At 44.2% G+C, this 19,246-nt stretch overlaps 1 protein-coding gene across 5 annotated transcripts in view; it reads left to right on the forward strand.

The window, feature by feature from the left end:
* The window catches only part of LOC140394335 (cytohesin-3), a 152,359-nt gene that overhangs the window by 61,766 nt on the left and 71,347 nt on the right, over nt 1–19,246 (forward strand). The window contains exons 1-3 of one of the 5 annotated variants that reach the window (XM_072481526.1): nt 12,348–12,368; nt 13,283–13,365; nt 16,940–17,004. In XM_072481526.1, the coding sequence (XP_072337627.1) occupies nt 13,351–13,365; nt 16,940–17,004 (80 nt within the window). In that variant the 5' untranslated portion in view covers nt 12,348–12,368; nt 13,283–13,350. Of the gene's footprint in view, nt 1–12,347; nt 12,369–12,440; nt 12,552–12,648; nt 12,670–12,864; nt 13,177–13,282; nt 13,366–16,939; nt 17,005–19,246 lie in introns of those variants that run through there. The other 4 variants (XM_072481525.1, XM_072481527.1, XM_072481524.1 and 1 more) reach the window with 4 other exon arrangements.

Raw genomic sequence — 19,246 nt, forward strand, 5'->3', positions numbered from 1 at the left:
CTTTTGGCCCCGCCCCCAATGGCTGGCGCCCACAGCTCCTCATCCTCCCTCACCCCCTCCCCACGACATGGGGAAGAGAGAGAAGTTACAGGGTCGCAGGTTTAACAATCTGGGAAGTCCTCTCTTCCCCCTTTTCCCCCCTTTATCCCACAAATTCACCCCCCCACTTTTGTCCCAAACGTTCTTTTTCTGGCCCGCTCACTCCAGCTTCTCCTCGACAATAAATGTCCACGCCTCGTCTGCCGTTTCGAAATAGTGGTGTTTCCCTAGATGTGTGACCCACAGTCTTGCCGGTTGCAACATTCCGAATTTGACCTTCCTTTTATGCAACACCGCCTTGGCCCGATTAAAGCTTGCCCTCCTTCTCGCCACCTCCGCACTCCAATCTTGATACACGCGGATCACCGCATTCTCCCACCTACTGTTCCGAGTTTTCTTGGCCCATCTGAGGACCATCTCTCTGTCCTTGTATCGGAGAAATCTCACAACTATTGCTCGAGGAATTTCTCCAGCCCTCGGTCTTCGCGCCATAACCCGATAGGCTCCCTCCACCTCCAGCGGACCCGTCGGGGCCTCCGATCCCATTAACGAATGCAGCATCGTGCTCACATATGCCCCAACGTCCGCCCCTTCTGCACCTTCGGGAAGACCAAGAATCCTTAAGTTCTTCCTCCTCGCATTGTTCTCCAGCACCTCCAGCCTTTCCACACATCTTTAGTGTTGTGCCTCGTGCATCTCCGTTTTCACCACCAGGCCCTGTATGTCGTCCTCATTCTCCTCAGCAGCCTTTGCCTTCACGACCCGAAGCTCCTGTTCCTGGGGCTTTTGCTCCTCTTTTAGCCCCTCAATCGCTTGTAATATCGGGGCCAACAGCTCCTTCTTCATCTCCTTTTTGAGTTCATCTACGCAATGCCGCAGGAACTCTTGTTGGTCAGGGCCCCATATTAAACTGCCTCCTTCCGACGCCATCTTGCTTTGTGCCTGCCTTCCTGGCCGCTGCTCTTGAAGATCCACCGCAATCCGGCTACTTTCCTCTCTTTTTTCCATCCGTGTCCAGGGGGGATTCCCTTCTGGATTACCGCACAGTGTTATTTGCCGTTAAAATTGCCAATGGGGCTCCTATTAAGAGCCCAAAAGTCCGTTCCACCGGGAGCTGCCGAAACGTGCGACTTAGCTGGTCATCGCCGCACCCGGAAGTCGAGGATGTCATTTCTTGTAACCTCCCGTTTTCACTTCTCCATTTTGCCAACCAACTTCAGTCTCTATAAACTCCAAACTGTCTAGAATTAAACAGCGTGTATCGTACGCTCTTCTGGTTTTAAAACCTGCTTATCAATCACTCACCCAATATGCTCATCAACCTGCACTGGCTCCCTACCCACTCCAGAGTTCAACAGCTTCTCCCTCATTTCATAAATGCTTCTTTATGGTCCGCCTTGTAGACCCTCCGGCTTCCTACTTTCTCAAAATCGTATCTCTTAACGCCTCTGCTGATGCTCAACTTCAGTTCTTTGAAGTGTCTTGATGTATTCTGTACTAAAGGTGCTATATAAAGGCAAAGCCACGTTGGTCAGCAAGTCTTCATGGGGATAAAACCAGTTTGCTGGGATTGGAAGCCCACTTGGTGGAGAGTTCAATTGGACAGTGTGTAAAAGCCAGAGCTCCACCCAAGCCCCTCAGTTTCCCCATGGTTGGCCTCTGGTTGAAATTGCTCTCCCACCCCTTGGTGCCTGCTGAGCAAGAGGTTTTCTTCAAACTTCAACATTCACAAGATTGAACTGCATGCATCACAATTACACTGTGTAGAATGGTAAACAGATGCAACAACTTCTCCTTGTCGTCTTCATCAAATATTGTATGGATCTAAATTTTGCATAATAAGGTTTGGTTATGAAGTGTAATTTTGCATCTAGTCTGCAGCAGCAAGATAACTGCTTAGCATAAATGCCCTACATTGTTGCCTGTATTTAATAGGATATAAGGAAGCTGTATGCAAATCAGGGAGACTTTGAATAAAATAAAAATAATAATGTCTATTGATGATTCTGATCCATGTACATTTTCCATGGCTCATTTAAATTTAGTATTCCTTGGAACATAAAATATTGCAGCACAAAAGGAGGCCATTTGACCCAATATGCTTATGCTAGCTCTTTAGAAGAATTAGTCAATTCATAAAGAAGAAACAAAATATTTGCCCAGAGTAGATTTTAATAACCAGGTGCATCCTTGGTTCAGGAAAAAGGAAAATATGTCTGATGCGTCGTTGTCCTATAGCCATGTTCTTTTCGCTTTAAGTATTTATCCAGTTCGCTTTTGAAGATGACTGTTAAACTAGTTCCCACTGTCCTTTCAGGCAGAGCAACCAGGTCATAACTTGTTGGTTTAAAAAAAAATCACCCCTTCTACCCCCACCTGGCTCTTGTGTCAATTGCCTTAAATTTCTATCCTCTTACAAGTTTCTTCAAGTTTCTATTTTTTACACTCTACGAAAACTGTCATGATTTTGAATATCTCTAATCTGTGCTCTTAAGGAGAACGATCCAGCTTCTCCAGTCTCCACATTACTGAAGTCCCTCATTCCTGGTACCATTGTAGTAAATGGGCAGCACAGTGGTTAACACAGTTGCTCCACAGCTCCAGGGTCCCAGGTTCGATTTGCGGCTTGAGTCACTGTCTGTGCGGAGTCTGCACATTCTCCCAGTGTGTGCATGGGTTTCCTCCGGGTGCTCCGGTTTACTCCTACAGTCCAGAGATGTGCAGGTTAGGTGGATTGGCTATGCTAAATTGCCCTTAGTGTCCAAAAAGGTTGGGTGGGGTTGCTGGGTTACGGGGATAGGTTAGAAGTGTGGGCTTAAGTGGGGTGCGCTTTCCAAGTGCCTTTGCAGACACGATAGACTGAATGGCCTCCTTCTGCACTGTAAATTGTATGAAATAAATCTCCGCCCCACCCTTGCAAGGCTATCATCATCATACTGACTGAAAATACAGATCATTAACTTTCTGGAAAAAAATGTTTCTTGATGTTTTGATGAGCTGCACGGGGTCTTTCACTTTAATAAAGGTAGTTTGACTTGATGAGCATTGAAAACTTGGAATAATTTTCTGAAATGACAAGCTTTTTACAAGGTGCTATGTAAGTATAATTTGTTTGGTTATAGACAAGCTACTGGCTGTTCTTTTGGATTTCGATGAGTTGGGCTCTGAGAAGTATTGCTAACTGGAAAAGGATCAGAATCGGTCATTTGTTCACAGCAGATAATGATCTATGAAAATGCCTGGGAAAAGATTTGTACATAGGATAAGGGTGCAGGAGTAGGCCATCTGGCTTCTTGAACCTGCTCTGGATCATGGCTACACTTCTGTTTTTCCCAATTAAGGGGCAATTTAGCACAGCCACTTCACCTACCTGCACAGCTTTCTGGGTTGTGGGGGTATAATAATCCACAGGAGGCAGGGGTACCATCATTTATTTGCAATAACTATATCCAAGAGCAGCTCCAAACAGTGCTGCTAGCATTCCAGTCAACTTAAGACTGGTTCACAAAGCCTACACAGGTGCTTATATGGGCCTCCTCAATGAGCTATCATTGAGGGATCTCATACTCCAATTGGTCAACCAATAATGCCAATTGGAGGTCATTACAGGGGGTGAGACCCACACAGATTTGGGGAGAATGTGCAAACTCCACATGGGCAGTGACCGGGGCCGGGATCGAACCCGGGACCTCGGAGCTGTGAGGCAGCAGTGCTAACCACTGTGCCACCGTGCTGCCTCTGGCCATTAAATAAATGTAGGAATTCAAGAGAAATCTTTTTATCCAGAGTGGTGAAGATGTGGCACTTATCATTAGATGTAGTTGAGGTGAATAGTTTGGATGTGTTTGTGGGAAGGCTAGATAAAGACACGAAGGAGAAAGGGGTGAAAAGATCAACAGATCAGGTGAGATGAAGAGAGTTGGGAGACAGCTCGTCAGGACAGTTTGAGCTGAATGTACAGCGCAGTGCGCAGTAATCGGCCAATGTAATGTCATTCTCGGGACCACTCCATTAAATGCACTTCCTAATTCTCTAATTTCATGCATTTCCCTTATTTTTTGAAATATGTTCAAAATAATGGAAAGCCAAGACCTAATCCAATAATGCTGTTGAGCAAACATTTTGACAGTGGCGTTATACAAAATTACTAATTAAACTTGTCATTTGAGGACTAGGTGAGTAGCATAGTCTGCCTTAATGGAAGCTAATTGAATTGTGGCTGTTCTCGAAGGAAAGAAGGAAAACTTGAATTTATACAGCACCTCCTCACAACCTGACTGAGAGGTGATGGTGCTTTACACTCAGCCATTCTGACACTTGGGATAGGGAACCCTTTTGATCAATCTGTGGGCTATATTGGCTGTATGCATATGAGATCAGAATCTAGGTTGGTTGGTGTGCTGCCATGACCAACAACCTGCTGACTCTGAAGGGATGGGCACTGGAGTGGTTTCCGTCTTGTCAACGAAATCTGCTGATGACATCATGATAGGTAAAGAAGTAAGTTGTCATGAGGAGGAGGCAAAGAGAGACAAAGGGGATAGAGAAAGGTTAAGTGAATGGGCAAGAATTTAACAGATGGAGTATAATATAGGAAAATATGAACTTGTCCACTTTGACAGGACGAATAGCAAAACCATCTACTAGTTAAATGGAGATTGCGGGACTTGGTGAGGCAGAGGGACCTGGGTGTCTTGGTACATGAATCACAAAAAGTTAGAATGCAGCTGCAGCAAGTGATTAGGCAAATGGATGTTATCATTTATTGCAATGGGAATGGAATATAAAAGGAGGGAAATTTTAGTACAGCTTGGTGAGGCCACATTTGGATTACTGTGTATAGTTTTGGTCTCCTTATTTGAAAAAGAACATAATTGCATTCGAAGCAGTTCAGAGAAGGTGCATTTGGCTTACTCCTGGAATGAAGGGCTTATCCTATGAGTAAATGTTGCACAGGTTGGGCATAATGAAGGGCTTATCCTATGAGGAAATGTTGCACAGGTTGGGCATATACACTTTTGAGTTTAGGAAAATGAGAGGGTGATCTTATTAAAACATGTAAGATCACAGGGGGATTTTAAAGGGTGGATACAGGGAGGATGTTTCCTCACTTGGGGACAGCTAGAACTAGGGGACACAGTTTAAAAATAAGGGGCTCTCTTTTATGAATAAGATGAGAATTATTTTCTCTGGGTCGTTAGTTTGTGTGATTCCTTACCCCAGAAGGCAGTGGAGGCTGGGTCACTGAATTCAGAATTACAGATTTTGACAGGCAGGGGAGTCGAGGCTTATGGTGGACAGACAGGAAAGTGGAATTGAGACCACAACCAGATTGGCCATAATCTTATTGAAAGGCAGAGCAGGAATGAAGGGCCAAAGACCAACTCCTCCAAAGTCCAATGTGCCTATGTCAGTGGAATCCAGCGATGGGTTGGTGTCTTGAGAGAGGAGAGAATTTTCTTGCCTAATTCAGCAATGTACACCATAAGATCAGTGAACAGACAAACATTTGACTATTGCTTCTTGTCCTTTACGCTCACTGACCCACATTGACTCCTGACCCAGCAGCACCTCAAATTTAAAAGTCTCAGGCAGCATGGTGCCGTAGTGGCTAGCTTTACTGCCTCACGGCGCCGAGGTCCCAGGTTCGATCCCGGCTCTGGGTCACTGTCCGTGTGGAGTTTGCATATTCTCCCTGTGTCTGCGTGGGTCTCACCCCCACAACCCAAAGATGTTCAGGCTAGGTGGATTGGCCACGCTAAAATTGCCCCTTAATTGGGAAAAAATGAATTGGGTACTCTAAATTTATATTTAAAAAAATTTAAATTCTCATCATTGGGATCAAAACCCTCCATGGCCTCGCCCCTGCCTATCTTTAGTCTCCTCAAGATCTACAGTCCTCTGAGATCTCTACATTCTCACAATTCTGGCACCTTGCATGTCCCTGATTTTCTTTTTCTTCTCCTGGTTGCTGTGCCTTCATCTGTCTTGGGTCCTAAGCTCTGGAGTACCCTCCCTAACTCTGACTCGCCTTTCCTCCTTCTTAACACACTCTTAACCTCCCTTTTGTCCAATTTTTGTTCACCTGTTCCAATATCTTCAGTATCTCAGTGTCAAACCTTCGTCTGATAACACTCCTGTGAAATGCCTTGGGACATTTTATTATGTTAAAGATGCTAAATATATATTTAGCAAGTCATTATTTAGATTTGTTTCACAATAAATATGTCGCCTTGGGGCTTGGCTGAGCTGGGGTTTAACAGAACGATGATTACCACTATATTTTTATGACTAAGTGCAGACATCTGGGGATGTTGGTGCCATATCCAGGAATCTGATTGAGGATAATTGGAAGTATGAATAATGGCAAAACTCTGATTTCCTCACCACCGCATGTATTGTGGGTTTATTTTCCTCAGGGAATCAGGGATATGTTGGTCTAGATCTATCCTACATTAATGTACTGGATTGTAAGTACACGGGTTGTAAAATGCTTTGGGACACCCTGCAATTGGGAAAAGCACCGTGGAAATGCAAGTCGCCATCTGCCTTTGTGGCTCTTTCATCATTATTTTGCAAGTACTCAATGTATTAATGAACAAAATTAATTTTATTGGAAAATTAGAATTGTTTAGAATGGTCAGTTTAACAAGTGGGTGTGAAAGTTGGGTTCAGTTTACTGTTGCAGAGCAATTTGAAGTGCTTTTTTCCCTTGATTACTGGGTCAAGTTGAGTTCAGAGTTATAAACAGATGGCAGGTCTGGTGGCCCCTCAGCTGGGCGTTGTACAAAGTTGAACAATTGATGCTGTACTGACATCCCATGTAAGCATCGCTTGTCCGTTTGTTTTGTCTCGTGTTGACAGAAAGAGAATTGTTTGGTGACGAATGTTGGGTGGGATGGGGTGAATGGTTTGGGCTGGCTCTGATGTTCAGCAGGGAGGGTCAAAGTGCAGAAGAGCAATAGTCATAGGTGACTCTATAGTCAGGGGCACAGATAGGCGCTTCTGTGGACGTGAAAGAGACTCCAGGATGGTATGTTGCCTCCGAACGAGTAGCGGGCATCCTGAAGGGGGAGGGCAAACAGGCAGAGGTTGTTGTACATATTGGTACTAACGACATAGGCAGGAAGGGGCATGAGGTCCTGCAGCAGGAGTTCAGGGAGCTAGGCAGAAAGTTAAAAGACAGGACCTCTAGGGTTGTAATCTCAGGATTACTCCCTGTGCCACGTGCCAGTGAGGCTAGAAATAGGAAGATAGAGCAGCTAAACACGTGGCTAAACAGCTGGGAGCTCTTCCGGGGCAGGTGTGACCTGTATAAGAAGGAAGGGTTGCATCTAAACTGGAGAGGCATAAATATCCTGGCCGCGAGGTTTGCGAGTGTCACACGGGAGGGTTTAAACTAGTATGGCAGGGGGGTGGGTACCCGAGCAATAGGTCAGAAGGTGAAAGCATTGAGGGAGAACCGGGGAATAGGGCCAGTATGGCTCTGAGGAAGAGCAGACAGGGAGATGTTGCTGAAAACAGCGGGTCTGTTGGCCTGAAGTGCATATGTTTTAATGCAAGAAGTATTACGGGTAAGGCAGATGAACTTAGAGCTTGGATTAGAACTTGGAACTATGATGTTGTTGCCATTACAGAGACCTGGTTGAGGGAAGGACAGGATTGGCAGCTAAACGTTCCAGGATTTAGATGTTTCAGGCGGAATAGAGGGGGATGTAAAAGAGGTGGCGGAGTTGCGCTACTGGTTAGGGGGAATATCACAGCTGTACTACGGGAGGACACCTCAGAGGGCAGTGAGGCTATATGGGTAGAGATCAGGAATAAGAAGGGTGCAGTCACAATGTTGGGGGTTTACTACAGGCCTCCCAACAGCCAGCGGGAGATAGAGGAGCAGATAGGTAGACAGATTTTGGAAACTAGTAAAAACAACAGTGTTGTTGTGATGGGAGACTTCAACTTCCCCAATATTGACTGGGACTCACTTAGTGCTAGGGGCTTAGATGGGGCAGAGTTTGTAAGGAGCATCCAGGAGGGCTTCTTAAAACAATATGTAGACAGTCCAACTAGGGAAGGGACTGTACTGGACCTGGTATTGGGGAATGAGCCCGGCCAGGTGGTAGAAGTTTCAGTGGGGGAGCATTTTGGGAACAGTGACCACAATTCAATAAGTGCTGGTGGACAAGGATAAGAGTGGTCCTAAGGTGAATGTGCTAAATTGGGGGAAGGCTAATTATAACAATATTAGGCGGGAACTGAAGAACCTAGATTGGGGGCGGATGTTTGAGGGTAAATCAACATCTGACATGTGGGAGGGTTTCAAATGTCAGTTGAAAGGAATTCAGGACCGGCATGTTCCTGTGCGGAAGAAGGATAAATACGGCAAATTTCGGGAACCTTGAGAGATATTGTAGGCCTCGTCAAAAAGAAAAAGGAGGCATTTGTCAGGGCTAGAAGGCTGGGAACAGACAAAGCCTGTGTGGACTATAAGGAAAGTAGGAAGGAGCTTAAGCAAGGAGTCAGGAGGGCTAGAAGAGGTCAAGAAAAGTCATTGGCAAATAGGGTTAAGGAAAATCCCAAGGCTTTTTACACATACATAAAAAGCAAGAGGGTAGCCAGGGAAAGGGTTGGCCCACTGAAGGATAGGCAAGGGAATCTATGTGTGGAGCCACAGGAAATGGGCGAGGTATTAAATAAATACTTTGCATCAGTATTCACCAAAGAGAAGGAATTGGTGGATGTTGAGTCTGGAGAAGGGTGTGTAGATAGCCTGGGTCACATTGGGATCCAAAAAGACGAGGTGTTGGGCGTCTTGAAAAATATTAAGGTAGATAAGTCCCCAGGGCCTGATGGGATCTACCCCAGAATACTGAAGGAGGCTAGAGAGGAAATTGCTGAGGCCTTGACAGAAACCTTTGGATCCTCACTGTCTTCAGGTGATGTCCCGGAGGACTGGAGAATAGTCAATGTTGTTCCTTTGTTTAAGAAGGGTAGCAAGGATAATCCAGGGAACTACAGGCCGGTGAGCCTTACGTCGGTGGTAGGGAAATTACTGGAGAGAATTCTTCGAGAGAGGATCTACTCCCATTTGGAAGCAAATGGACGTATTAGTGAGAGGCAGCATGGTTTTGTGAAGGGGAGGTCGTGTCTCACTAACTTGATAGAGTTTTTCGAAGAGGTCACAAAGATGATTGATGCAGATAGGGCAGTGGATGTTGTCTATATGGACTTCAGTAAGGCCTTTGACAAGGTCCCTCAGGGGTGACTGGTACAAAAGGTGAAGTCACACGGGATCAGACGTGACCTGGTAAGATGAATACAGAACTGGCTAGGTCATAGAAGGCAGAGAGTAGCAATGGAAGGGTGCTTTTCTAATTGGAGGGCTGTGACTAGTGGTGTTCCGCAGGGATCAGTGCTCGGACCTTTGCTGTTCGTAGTATATATAAGTGATTTGGAGGAAAATGTAACTGGTCTGATTAGTAAGTTTGCAGGCGACACAAAGGTTGGTGGAATTGGGGATAGCGATGAGGACTGTCAGAGGATACAGCAGGATTTAGATCGTTTGGAGACTTGGGCGGAGAGATGGCAGATGGAGTTTGATCCGGACAAATGTGAGGTAATGCATATTGGAAGGCCTAATGCAGGTAGGGAATATACAGTGAACGGTAGAACCCGCAAGAGTATTGAAAGTCAGAGAGATCTAGGTGTACAGGTCCACAGGTCACTGAAAGGGGCAACACAGGTGGGGAAGGTAGTCAAGAAGGCATACGGCATGCTTGCCTTCATTGGCTGGGGCATTGAGTATAAGAATTGGCAAGTCATGTTGCAGCTGTATAGAACCTTAGTTAGGCCACACTTGGAGTATAGTGTTCAATTCTGGTTGCCACACTACCAGAAGGTGTGGAGGCTTTAGAGAGGGTGCAGAAGAGATTTACCAGGATGTTGCCTGGCATGGAGGGCATTAGTTATGAGGAGCGGTTGAATAAACTCGGTTTGTTCTCACTGGAATGACAGAGGTTGAGGGGCGACCTGATAGAGGCCTACATAATTATGAGGGGCATAGACAGAGTGGATAGTCAGAGGCTTTTTCCCAGGGTAGAGGGGTCAATTACTAGGGGGCATAGGTTTAAGGTGTGAGGGGTAAGGTTTAGAGGAGATGTACGAGGCAAATTTTTTACATAGAGGGTAGTGGGTGCCTGGAACTCGCTGCCGGAGGAGGTGGTGGAAGCAGGGACTATAGTGACATTTAAGGGGCATCTTGACAAATACATGAATAGGGTTGGAGGGCCGAAGGGCCTGTTCCTGTGCTGTACTTTTCTTTGTCCTTTGTTCTTTTGTTCTTTGCAGGGGTAAGCGGGTCGGGATGGTGGGAGAGGGGGTTGTGGCTTGGGAAGGTGGGGGAGTGACGAGTGAGCAACTTGGTGGGGGGGGGGGGGGGCGGGGAATTGACGGCGAAGAGCACACCATGTAACGGAGGCTATTAAGGAGATCGCACTGTGCATGTACTTGTGTATCCATAGAACATACATTGCAGAAGGAGGCCATTCGGCCCATCGAGTCTGCATTGACCCACTTAAGCCCTCACTTCCTCACTATCACCGTAACCCAATAACCCCTCTTAACCTTTTTGGACACTAGGAGCAATTTAGCATGGTAATCCACCTAACCTGCAAGTCTTTGGTCCGTGGGAGGAAACCGGAGCACCCGGAGGAAACCCATGCAGACACAGGGAGAACGTGCAGACTCCGCACAGACAGTGACCCAGTGGGGAATCTAACCTGGGACCCTGGTGCTGTGAAGCCACAGTGCTAGCCACTTGTGCTACCGTGCAGATGATATCTGGTCTAAATATGCAGCTCCAAAGCTTCAAGTGAAATATGCCTACATCCCAGTGGGAGAAATGCTTCAAGCATTTAACATTCCACTTATTTTGGCTTTCAGACTTAAATGCCCCATCTAAACCTGGTCCTGCAAACATAGCTTCTGAGTGGTGGTGCTTTAATTAAATAGTGAACCGTGTGTTTGTATCTCCTGGTAACTGGGTGGTGCAGGTCAGTTGTGACCTCTTCCTCCACCTTCCATCCCCAAGGAAATCGATGCAATTAGTAATATCCGAAGTACACTTCTGCTTATATTGATGTTATGTGACCTTTGCTGTGATTTACTGCAACTGTGTTCCATCTACTTGGGCTGGAAATCATTTTTTTTCTCTCACAAGAATGATCTGCTGTGTTCTGTTTTCTCTCCCAATAGAATATGGACTAGATAATGTGTCCTGATTGACAGTGTGGGCAGTACCATTAACTTGATAGTCCCTCTGGGGTGTGCTTTTAAATTGATGATTGCTACCCAGCTGGCTGCTTGTTGCTTGCGACCTTGTATTGATGTGGAGGTGTGATGTTGTATGATTGTTCTCTCGTCCCTTAGCTTGTTCTGCTCCTTAAAAGAAAAGCACTTTGGGCTTCTAAGTTCTTCGTTTGAAACTGTTGGATGTCTATCAAACCCTGTAAACAAGATTTTGGCTGATTTGGACTTTTGATTAAAACATCAGACCAATGCCCTGGTGACTGTGTGCTGGAACACATGCCTGCTCTTGTCTCCAGACTCTATCTGTCTGATGAGAATTATTTGGTATATAAGACATGTTTCGATCAATGGAATTAACGTGGGTGTATCTTGAACCATTTATCCAAAGGTTCTTAAGTGTAACTGCATCGGCTGTAGAGGAATAGGAGCACCTGCACCGGCGAGCCACTGAGGACATAATTGTTATAGTAAACCTGCCACTAAGTCAACTTTCAGTGGCTCTTAACACTGAATCTATGATGATAAGGGTCTAATTCATTCATGACCCCAGCCTTGAATGTTTGATATTCGGTCTGCATTTATTGAAGCAGCTTGCATTCGCAGTGTAATCATCCGCAGAAAAGTTTAATTCCCGAAAGACCATACGCAATGTTTTAAAATCTGTCTATAGCTAACACTGAGAAACTGTAAGATGATGGTTGGGAGAATGCAGTTTCCTGTGTGAGGTTGCCCTGACGTGCCAACTTAGTGTCCTGTCTGCATATAATGCCTGGTTTTGTTTATTGTAAAATTGAGACTAGTCCAATTAAAAGGGACATCACCGTGTACTTTGAAATGAGACGGGACTAACATAACAAGTGCACTGCTGATCCATCATCCATCTATTCTTGTGACCTAGTTGTGGGCTTTCCCAATGTAGCAGCCTGATTTTAATCCTTTTTTGAAAAAAAGGTCTTGCACTGGTGCAGACACCACTGATGAGTAAAGATTGCCTGGAAGAGTGAATGTTAGCAGCACTTGCTCTGGTAATGCAAGGGAGTGTCTTATTACAGAAACATTGATTTGTACAGCCTGCGGCGTGCTGGGGCTGATGCTAAACACTGCAGCATCATTTTGCTGTAAAATCAGGGCAGCATTAGCAAGATCTGCAGGCTTTACAGGTGTCTGGGCAGATTGGCAGAACCAGTCTGGTTTAAAAAAAAATTACAGTGAGTGGCCTTTCTCTCCCACCTCTCGTGGCTGTGTGTGTGTGATGGTGATTATTGGATCGTTTTTTTCAGCAGCTGCGGCGTCTGGAATATTGACTGCATCTCTGTTGTTGCTCAGGTACAGTGCAAAGATGTGCTAATGATGAGCACTGAACAAAGCTGCACTGAGAGAGTTGCAGCAGCAGTTTTCTGTGCTGCACAGTGCACAATTTCGTGGGTGTTTGAGCATGGCTGTTCATAGTCGACAAAACCCACACTGAAAGAAATTGGTTTAAAAACTGGAAGATGTATTGCATTGTGGGCATCTGGCTCTATTTTGAGTGCAATCTAAAGCTTTGTAGCTTCTGGTTGTCAGTCTTTTGTATAGAAGCTGGTGTTCTGCCATTCAGCAAAATACTTCGAGAAATAAGCCTTGTTGAGATAATGACTGTATAATACGATTTCATTTTCTTCAGACTTGGTTTTCATCTTGTTTCATACTTGCAGCAAGAGCTTAAAATTGTCCAGGAACTGTACAATTTTAAAATTTTATACATATAAATTTTTGACTTCTTGGAGCTGTCGGGTATTTCCACTCGGATCAGGTATCAAACACAAATAATTGCAGTGTGTATTTTTCACGCAGGTATATTTATTTGCAATATATCGGTGTTTGCTTTTAGGATTGTAACCTGCCACTCGCGTTCTTTAATTTGCAATTCTTAATCTTCTGAATTTACTCCTTTTTGCAGTACCGCCCGAGCTATCACTTGAAGAGAGAGAAGAACTGGACAACATTAGGCGAAGGAAAAAGGAACTGATGGCTGACATTGAGGTGGGTCTGCCTGGCTTTTGAACCTGGTACCTGGTTTCACTGCTGCTGCTGCTGCTCCTCCAGCTCTGGCCTCTTGTTCATCCTCCACTTGCTTTGAGGATCCCAAGCTGTGGAATTCTCTCCCTGAACATCTCATGCCATCCCCTTTTAAGATGCTGCTTAAATTCTACCTCCGACCAAGCGTTTACTCAACTGTTTTGGTGTCATCGCTTTTTGGCTTGGTGTCAATATTTTTTTTGTCTGAATGCTCCTGTTGAAGCACTTTGAGTTTTGTTGCCTCTAGACTTGAAGAATATTCCAACAGACACCTAGCTGATCTCTTTCCCCCAAACCCCGAAATGTTATCCTCCAAACTTAATTTTTAAAAATAAATTTCGAGTACCCAATTCCTTTTATACAATTAAGGGGCAATTTAGCGTGGCCAATCTACCTAGCCTGCACATCTTTGGGTTGTGGGGGCGAAACCCACGCAAACACTGGGAGAATGTACAAACTCCACATGGACAGTGACCCAGAGCCGGGATCGAACCTGGGTCCTCAGCACCGTGAGACAGCAGTGCCAACCAATGTTCCACCGAGCTGCCCTTCCCCCTGTAATCTTAATGTCATCCAATGTTTGTGTTCCTCTAACTTGCACCAAATCCTGTTCAAGAACTAGAGGTTACTATTTAAAAATAAAGGGTCATTCGCTTAAGATCAGGATGAAGAGAGTTTTGTTTTCTGAGGGTCATGAGTCTGGAACTCTTTTCCTCAAAAGATGGTGGAAACATAATCTTTAAATGTTTTTAAGGCAAAAGTAGATAGATTCTTATAGAATCATACAATCATCAAATCCGTATAGTGCACAATAGGCCATTCAGCCCATCAAGTCTGCACCGACCTTCCAAAAGAGCACCCTAACTAGGTCCACTCCCCCACCCTATCCCAGTAACCCCCAGCTAACCTTTTGGACACTTGAGGGGCAATTTAGCATGGTCAATCCACCTAACCTGTACACCTTTGGACTGTGGGAGGAAACCCATGCAGTCACGGTGAGAATGTGCAAACTCCACATGGACTGTCGCCGAGAGTTGGAATTGAACCCGGGTCCCTGGTGCTTTGAAGTAGCAGTGCTAACCACTGTACCACTCAGTTGAAAAAATATATATAAATTTAGAGTACCCAATTATTTTTTTTCTCCAATTAAGGGGCAATTTAGCGTGGCCAAACCACCTAATCTGCACATTTTTGGATTGTGGGGGTGAAACCCACGCAGACATGGGGTGAATGTGCAACCACTCACAATTAACAAGGGGATGAAATGTTATCTGGGATAGGCAGGCATGTGGGATTGCGGTTACAATCCGGTTCGCCATGATCTTATTGAATGGTGGTGAAGGCTGGAGGGACCGAGTAGCCTACTCCTAATTTGTATGTTCGAATGTCGGTCACTCCTGTGCACGCTGAGCTATATTGGCTCCTGGTCTGACAGCATCTTGATTTAAAAATTCTCATCCCTGTTTTCAAATCCCTCCCAAGGCCTCCCCATTCCCCATCTCTCTAATCTCCTGCAGTCTGACAACACTTTAGAGAAACCTGAGCTATTCATAGTTTGAGTGTCTTTAAGCATCGGCAGTTTTAATTGTTCTACCATTGGTGGCTGTGCTCTGGAAATTCTTACCTAAGCTTCCCTACTTTTACTTGAAGGCTCTCCTTTAAAAACTACCTCTGGCCACACTTTTGGCCATCCACTCTAAAATCTCCTTAAAATTCAACACCAAGACACATTATCTTGTAATCGTCCTGTTAGGTGCCTTGGAATGTTTTGCTAGCAAAGAGGATATAGAAATACCAGTTGTTGCTGTAATGAGGCCTAATATATTGTGCACCCATATTTTTTTATGTTGAATACACGTTGTGTGGCTTCGCATCTATTATCATGGACTCCGTTTACCCATGAAGGTCAACTTGAATTTGGGTGTATTGATTTTAAGCTTGATTCAATCGCCTTGGCATTAATGCATAACCTCTGATGTGAGCTAGGAAAATGGTTTAAAATTAATGAACTTGTCCAGAGCGTGCTTGTATGTGCAAATCATCAAGAAGGAGAGACCACTGGGAATTTCAGGAAGACTTGGTGACACATATTCTAATCTTCACTTTGGTCGGTCTGAATTTATGTGCATCTGCATTGAAATTGACCCAAGCTCTGAACAATTCCACGTCCAAAAGCACTGCATAATTGAAAATGTACTTACGTGCTCTGTCTCTGTAGCAACCCCTTTAGAAGCATATTTGCAGAAGATTACATTTTATTTGATGTGACAGCAGCAACATTCTTATGTTTGCTGTGCAAAGCATTAGCATTTCTGCAAATCCTGTATTTTTCTATGCTTTCTGCAAAATATGGAATGGCAAATGTAACCTTACAAATCATAACTGAGAATTCCAAACCCAATTAAGTGGGTTTAAAAAAAAATTGTTCTCTACGTGGGTGTTGCTGGTGAGGCCTGGTTGACCTGAGAAGCTGTTGGGGAGCCACCCCTTGAATTTCTGCCCATGTTGGCATCACTCTGGATCTCCATTTATGAATGCATTTTTTAAAACAGCTTTATAAATCGTCATTTGAAAAAAACATATCACTGTGCTTTTTACTGGTAAATACACCCTTTCCTTATTCTCTCTGTTTTTAAAAATAGCACTCCATATTTTTTCCATTTAATCTGCTATCTGGACGCTCAATTGATTAACTTGTCTGCCTCCTCCTGAAGTTGTTACAGTTGTCTTTTTTTTCTTAATTGCATCAACCCCGGGGGGGGGGGGGGGGGGAGAGGAGGAGAGGAGGAGAGAAGAAGAAGAGAGAGAATTACAGTTGCTTCCTGGCCTTCAAATAAATTTATTACGTTGTTGGATTTTATCTTAAGCTATGTTGAATACAGTACACCACATCCTCATTCTAAAACTGGGACCAATATAAGATAATCGGACCTCTTCTGCATCCCACGCTATTGTGTTTTGGGCACCCCATTGTCCTTTGGCATACACTATAACCATGGCAAGTGGTTTGTCAGTTGTAAACTGTCATTTTCACTGCCTCCTTTGTGCAAAATAATGATACTTTGGGAACAATTGTGTTCAATGTGATAAGTATAGAAATCTAACTGTGCAGTTCTACATTGCCCACCCTCACTGCGACTGCATCAGTGGTTGAGCAGAGTACATAACAGAGCATTTGTCCTGAGTAAATTCTTCAGGATTCTGCCTCAGATTTTCCCGTAGTATTATCCTATTGCTTTACAATTCTTGCTCTTCATTTTTATCCTGGGAGTAGGTTTGAATTCCCAGAGGAGGGGAAAAAAGGGGAGTGATTTAGTTTTGTGGTATTGTCTGTCTACAGCTGCTTGCCACATGAATAGGCTGGCTTTGTGGGACTCTTGTATTTCATCAATTACTCCATCTTTTTTGAAGCATCAGGATTTGGAATAATCTTCTCTGGGGGGTGGGGGCTTGCGGTTGGGTTTCTTTTTTAATGCTATCTTGTAAAAACTGTAATTCAGTGTCTTCTAGGTTTAACATTTTTATATCTGTTTTACAGAGGCTGAAAGATGAGATAGCTGAAGTAATGACTGAGATTGAGACTCTGACTTGCACTGATGAAAGGTAAGTTGGCTGTTCATACTCTAACAATTGCCGCAGCCCAGATGTTTTTTAATTATCTTTTATTAAGGTGGACATGTGGTGATGTCTGTGTGTGCAGTAAGATTATAAGCATGACTGCTTTTTGAATCTGCGAAGAAAAGTGCTGTTGTTGCTTTTGTTAATGCTTTACTTGAGACTATAAAATTGCTAGTTTGACAAAAGACTTGATTTACATTAATCATTATAACGCGAATGCACACCAGTTTACCCCTCCAAATGTGTCCTGAAATATGTATTGATTTAAGTCGCGTTACAGAGATCTGTGTTTTGCTCTGCTTTGAGGGAATATCCAACTGTTATCATTAACAATGGTTACATTTTTGAAGCTAACCTGTGTTACTCTAAATGAGGGAGGCCTGCATGTGTGGATTAGAGCAAACAACATTTTTATTTTTCTTGTGTTGAGTATGGAGTTGAACTGGGTGTAACACTTGACCAATGTATCATGCTGGACCTGTAATTTAATTGTGTCCCCCATCTTTGAACTTGTAGGGTGGGGGCAGGTGTGCTGGTGGTTTGGGAGGGGGTGAGAGTGGAAGCGATGCTGATGCTAACCATTTTTAAGGTTCTGCAGCAGCTGAGTCTTGCATCTGTAGAACACCAGCAAGGCTCTTTGCTTATCAACAACCTCCATTTATGAAGCATCTTTTTAATGTAGTTAGTAATACATCCCAAAACGCTTTGCAGGAGGGTTATCGGATAAAATTTGGCACTGAGCTACATACTGAGATTTGTGGGCAGGTTTGAAGGACCATCCTAAAGGAGGAGAGTGAGGCAGAGAGGTTTAGGGAACAAATTTCACTGCTGAAACAATTTAAGGCATGTCTGTCAATGGCGGAGTGATGAAAATCTGGGGTGCAAGAGGCCAAGTTGGAAGAGGGGTTTGGTGCTGGAAGAGGTTATAGAGATAGGGTGGGTGAAAAAGCCATGGAAGTATTTGAACAGAAGGATGCCAATGACTATTTTATATTTCTATAATGTTTTTAACATAAAACATCCCAACACCATTCACAGGGGCATTGCAAAACAAAATGTATCACTGGGCTACATCAGGAGATGGGGCAGATGGCCAAGAGGTAGGCTTCAAGGAGTGTATTAAAAGAGAAAAGCGAGATAGAGGTTGATGAGAGTTTGTAAAGTAAGGTATTGGCGGACCGAGATATCATATAGGTCAATAGGTTAATACTTATTTTCTGCTGAGTTAGTTAGTTATACTTGAATAGTGCAAGAGCATCCCATTATCTTTACTCTTCCCAGTGAAGTGCTAGCCAGGTTTTCCCACTAGACCATGATGGACATCTCTTGCCATACAGAAACCCCTATTCAAAGTGGATGCTTGAAAAGGTCTTTGTGCAGATTGAGATCATCGACATTAAAACTGCTTTTGGTTCGTGTCTGGAAAATGGCCACCATTGTTGGGTTGCAAGAGTTTCATTAACTATGGAACAGACTTCATCATGAGTTCCCATCAGAGGAGGAACGAACTGTGTGGGAGAGGAAGGGATAGGAAAGTTAGGAATTAGAAGGAAAGAATAGTCTTCTGTGCTCATTGCATCAGAGGGTCTGCCAAAGGGTCAAATTTGAGTGCTAAATGAAGTGTGCTTTTAATTTTGGACCCCTCCAGTTTATATTACCAAAAAGAAGTTGCTTCACTGCCCCCTGCCTCAACTGATTTGAGTCCCTCCTTCTGTTGGTATCTCAAACTGCACAGTTTAGGAAAACCCCTCTTTCAGTTCGGGCGATTTTAGTGCATCTGGTTTTTGGCTGGTCCTTGTTTTTGGGATGTAACACAATAAATGGAGGTTGTGGGGAGTGTCATCAAAACCGCAGCCAGTCACACCAATGACTCATTCTACAAACCATGCAGTTTCCTGGCAGAGCAAGGACTGTTGCCAGTTCTGGAAAACTTGTGGAGATGGAGAGAAATTTCCAAAGGCAGTCGAGTCACACTCCAGGGATCTCCAGTGGCCATATGCCCTCAACCCCAGCTAACTACATCTAAACCTATCTACATGACCGTCTATCCCTTTTTCCTTCACATACTTATTGAGCTTCTCTTTAAATGCATCTTTCCCCACACCACTCCCATGTGCTAGGGAGTTCTACATGAGTAAGGAAATATCTCTTTACAGAAGAACATGTGACATTACCATTTATTAAATAACCAACTCCCTGCATGTAGTAGTCTGTTCTAGATGATGAT

Source organism: Scyliorhinus torazame, chromosome 17, assembly GCF_047496885.1.
Source record: "Scyliorhinus torazame isolate Kashiwa2021f chromosome 17, sScyTor2.1, whole genome shotgun sequence".
In the NCBI taxonomy this organism is placed as follows: domain Eukaryota; kingdom Metazoa; phylum Chordata; class Chondrichthyes; order Carcharhiniformes; family Scyliorhinidae; genus Scyliorhinus; species Scyliorhinus torazame.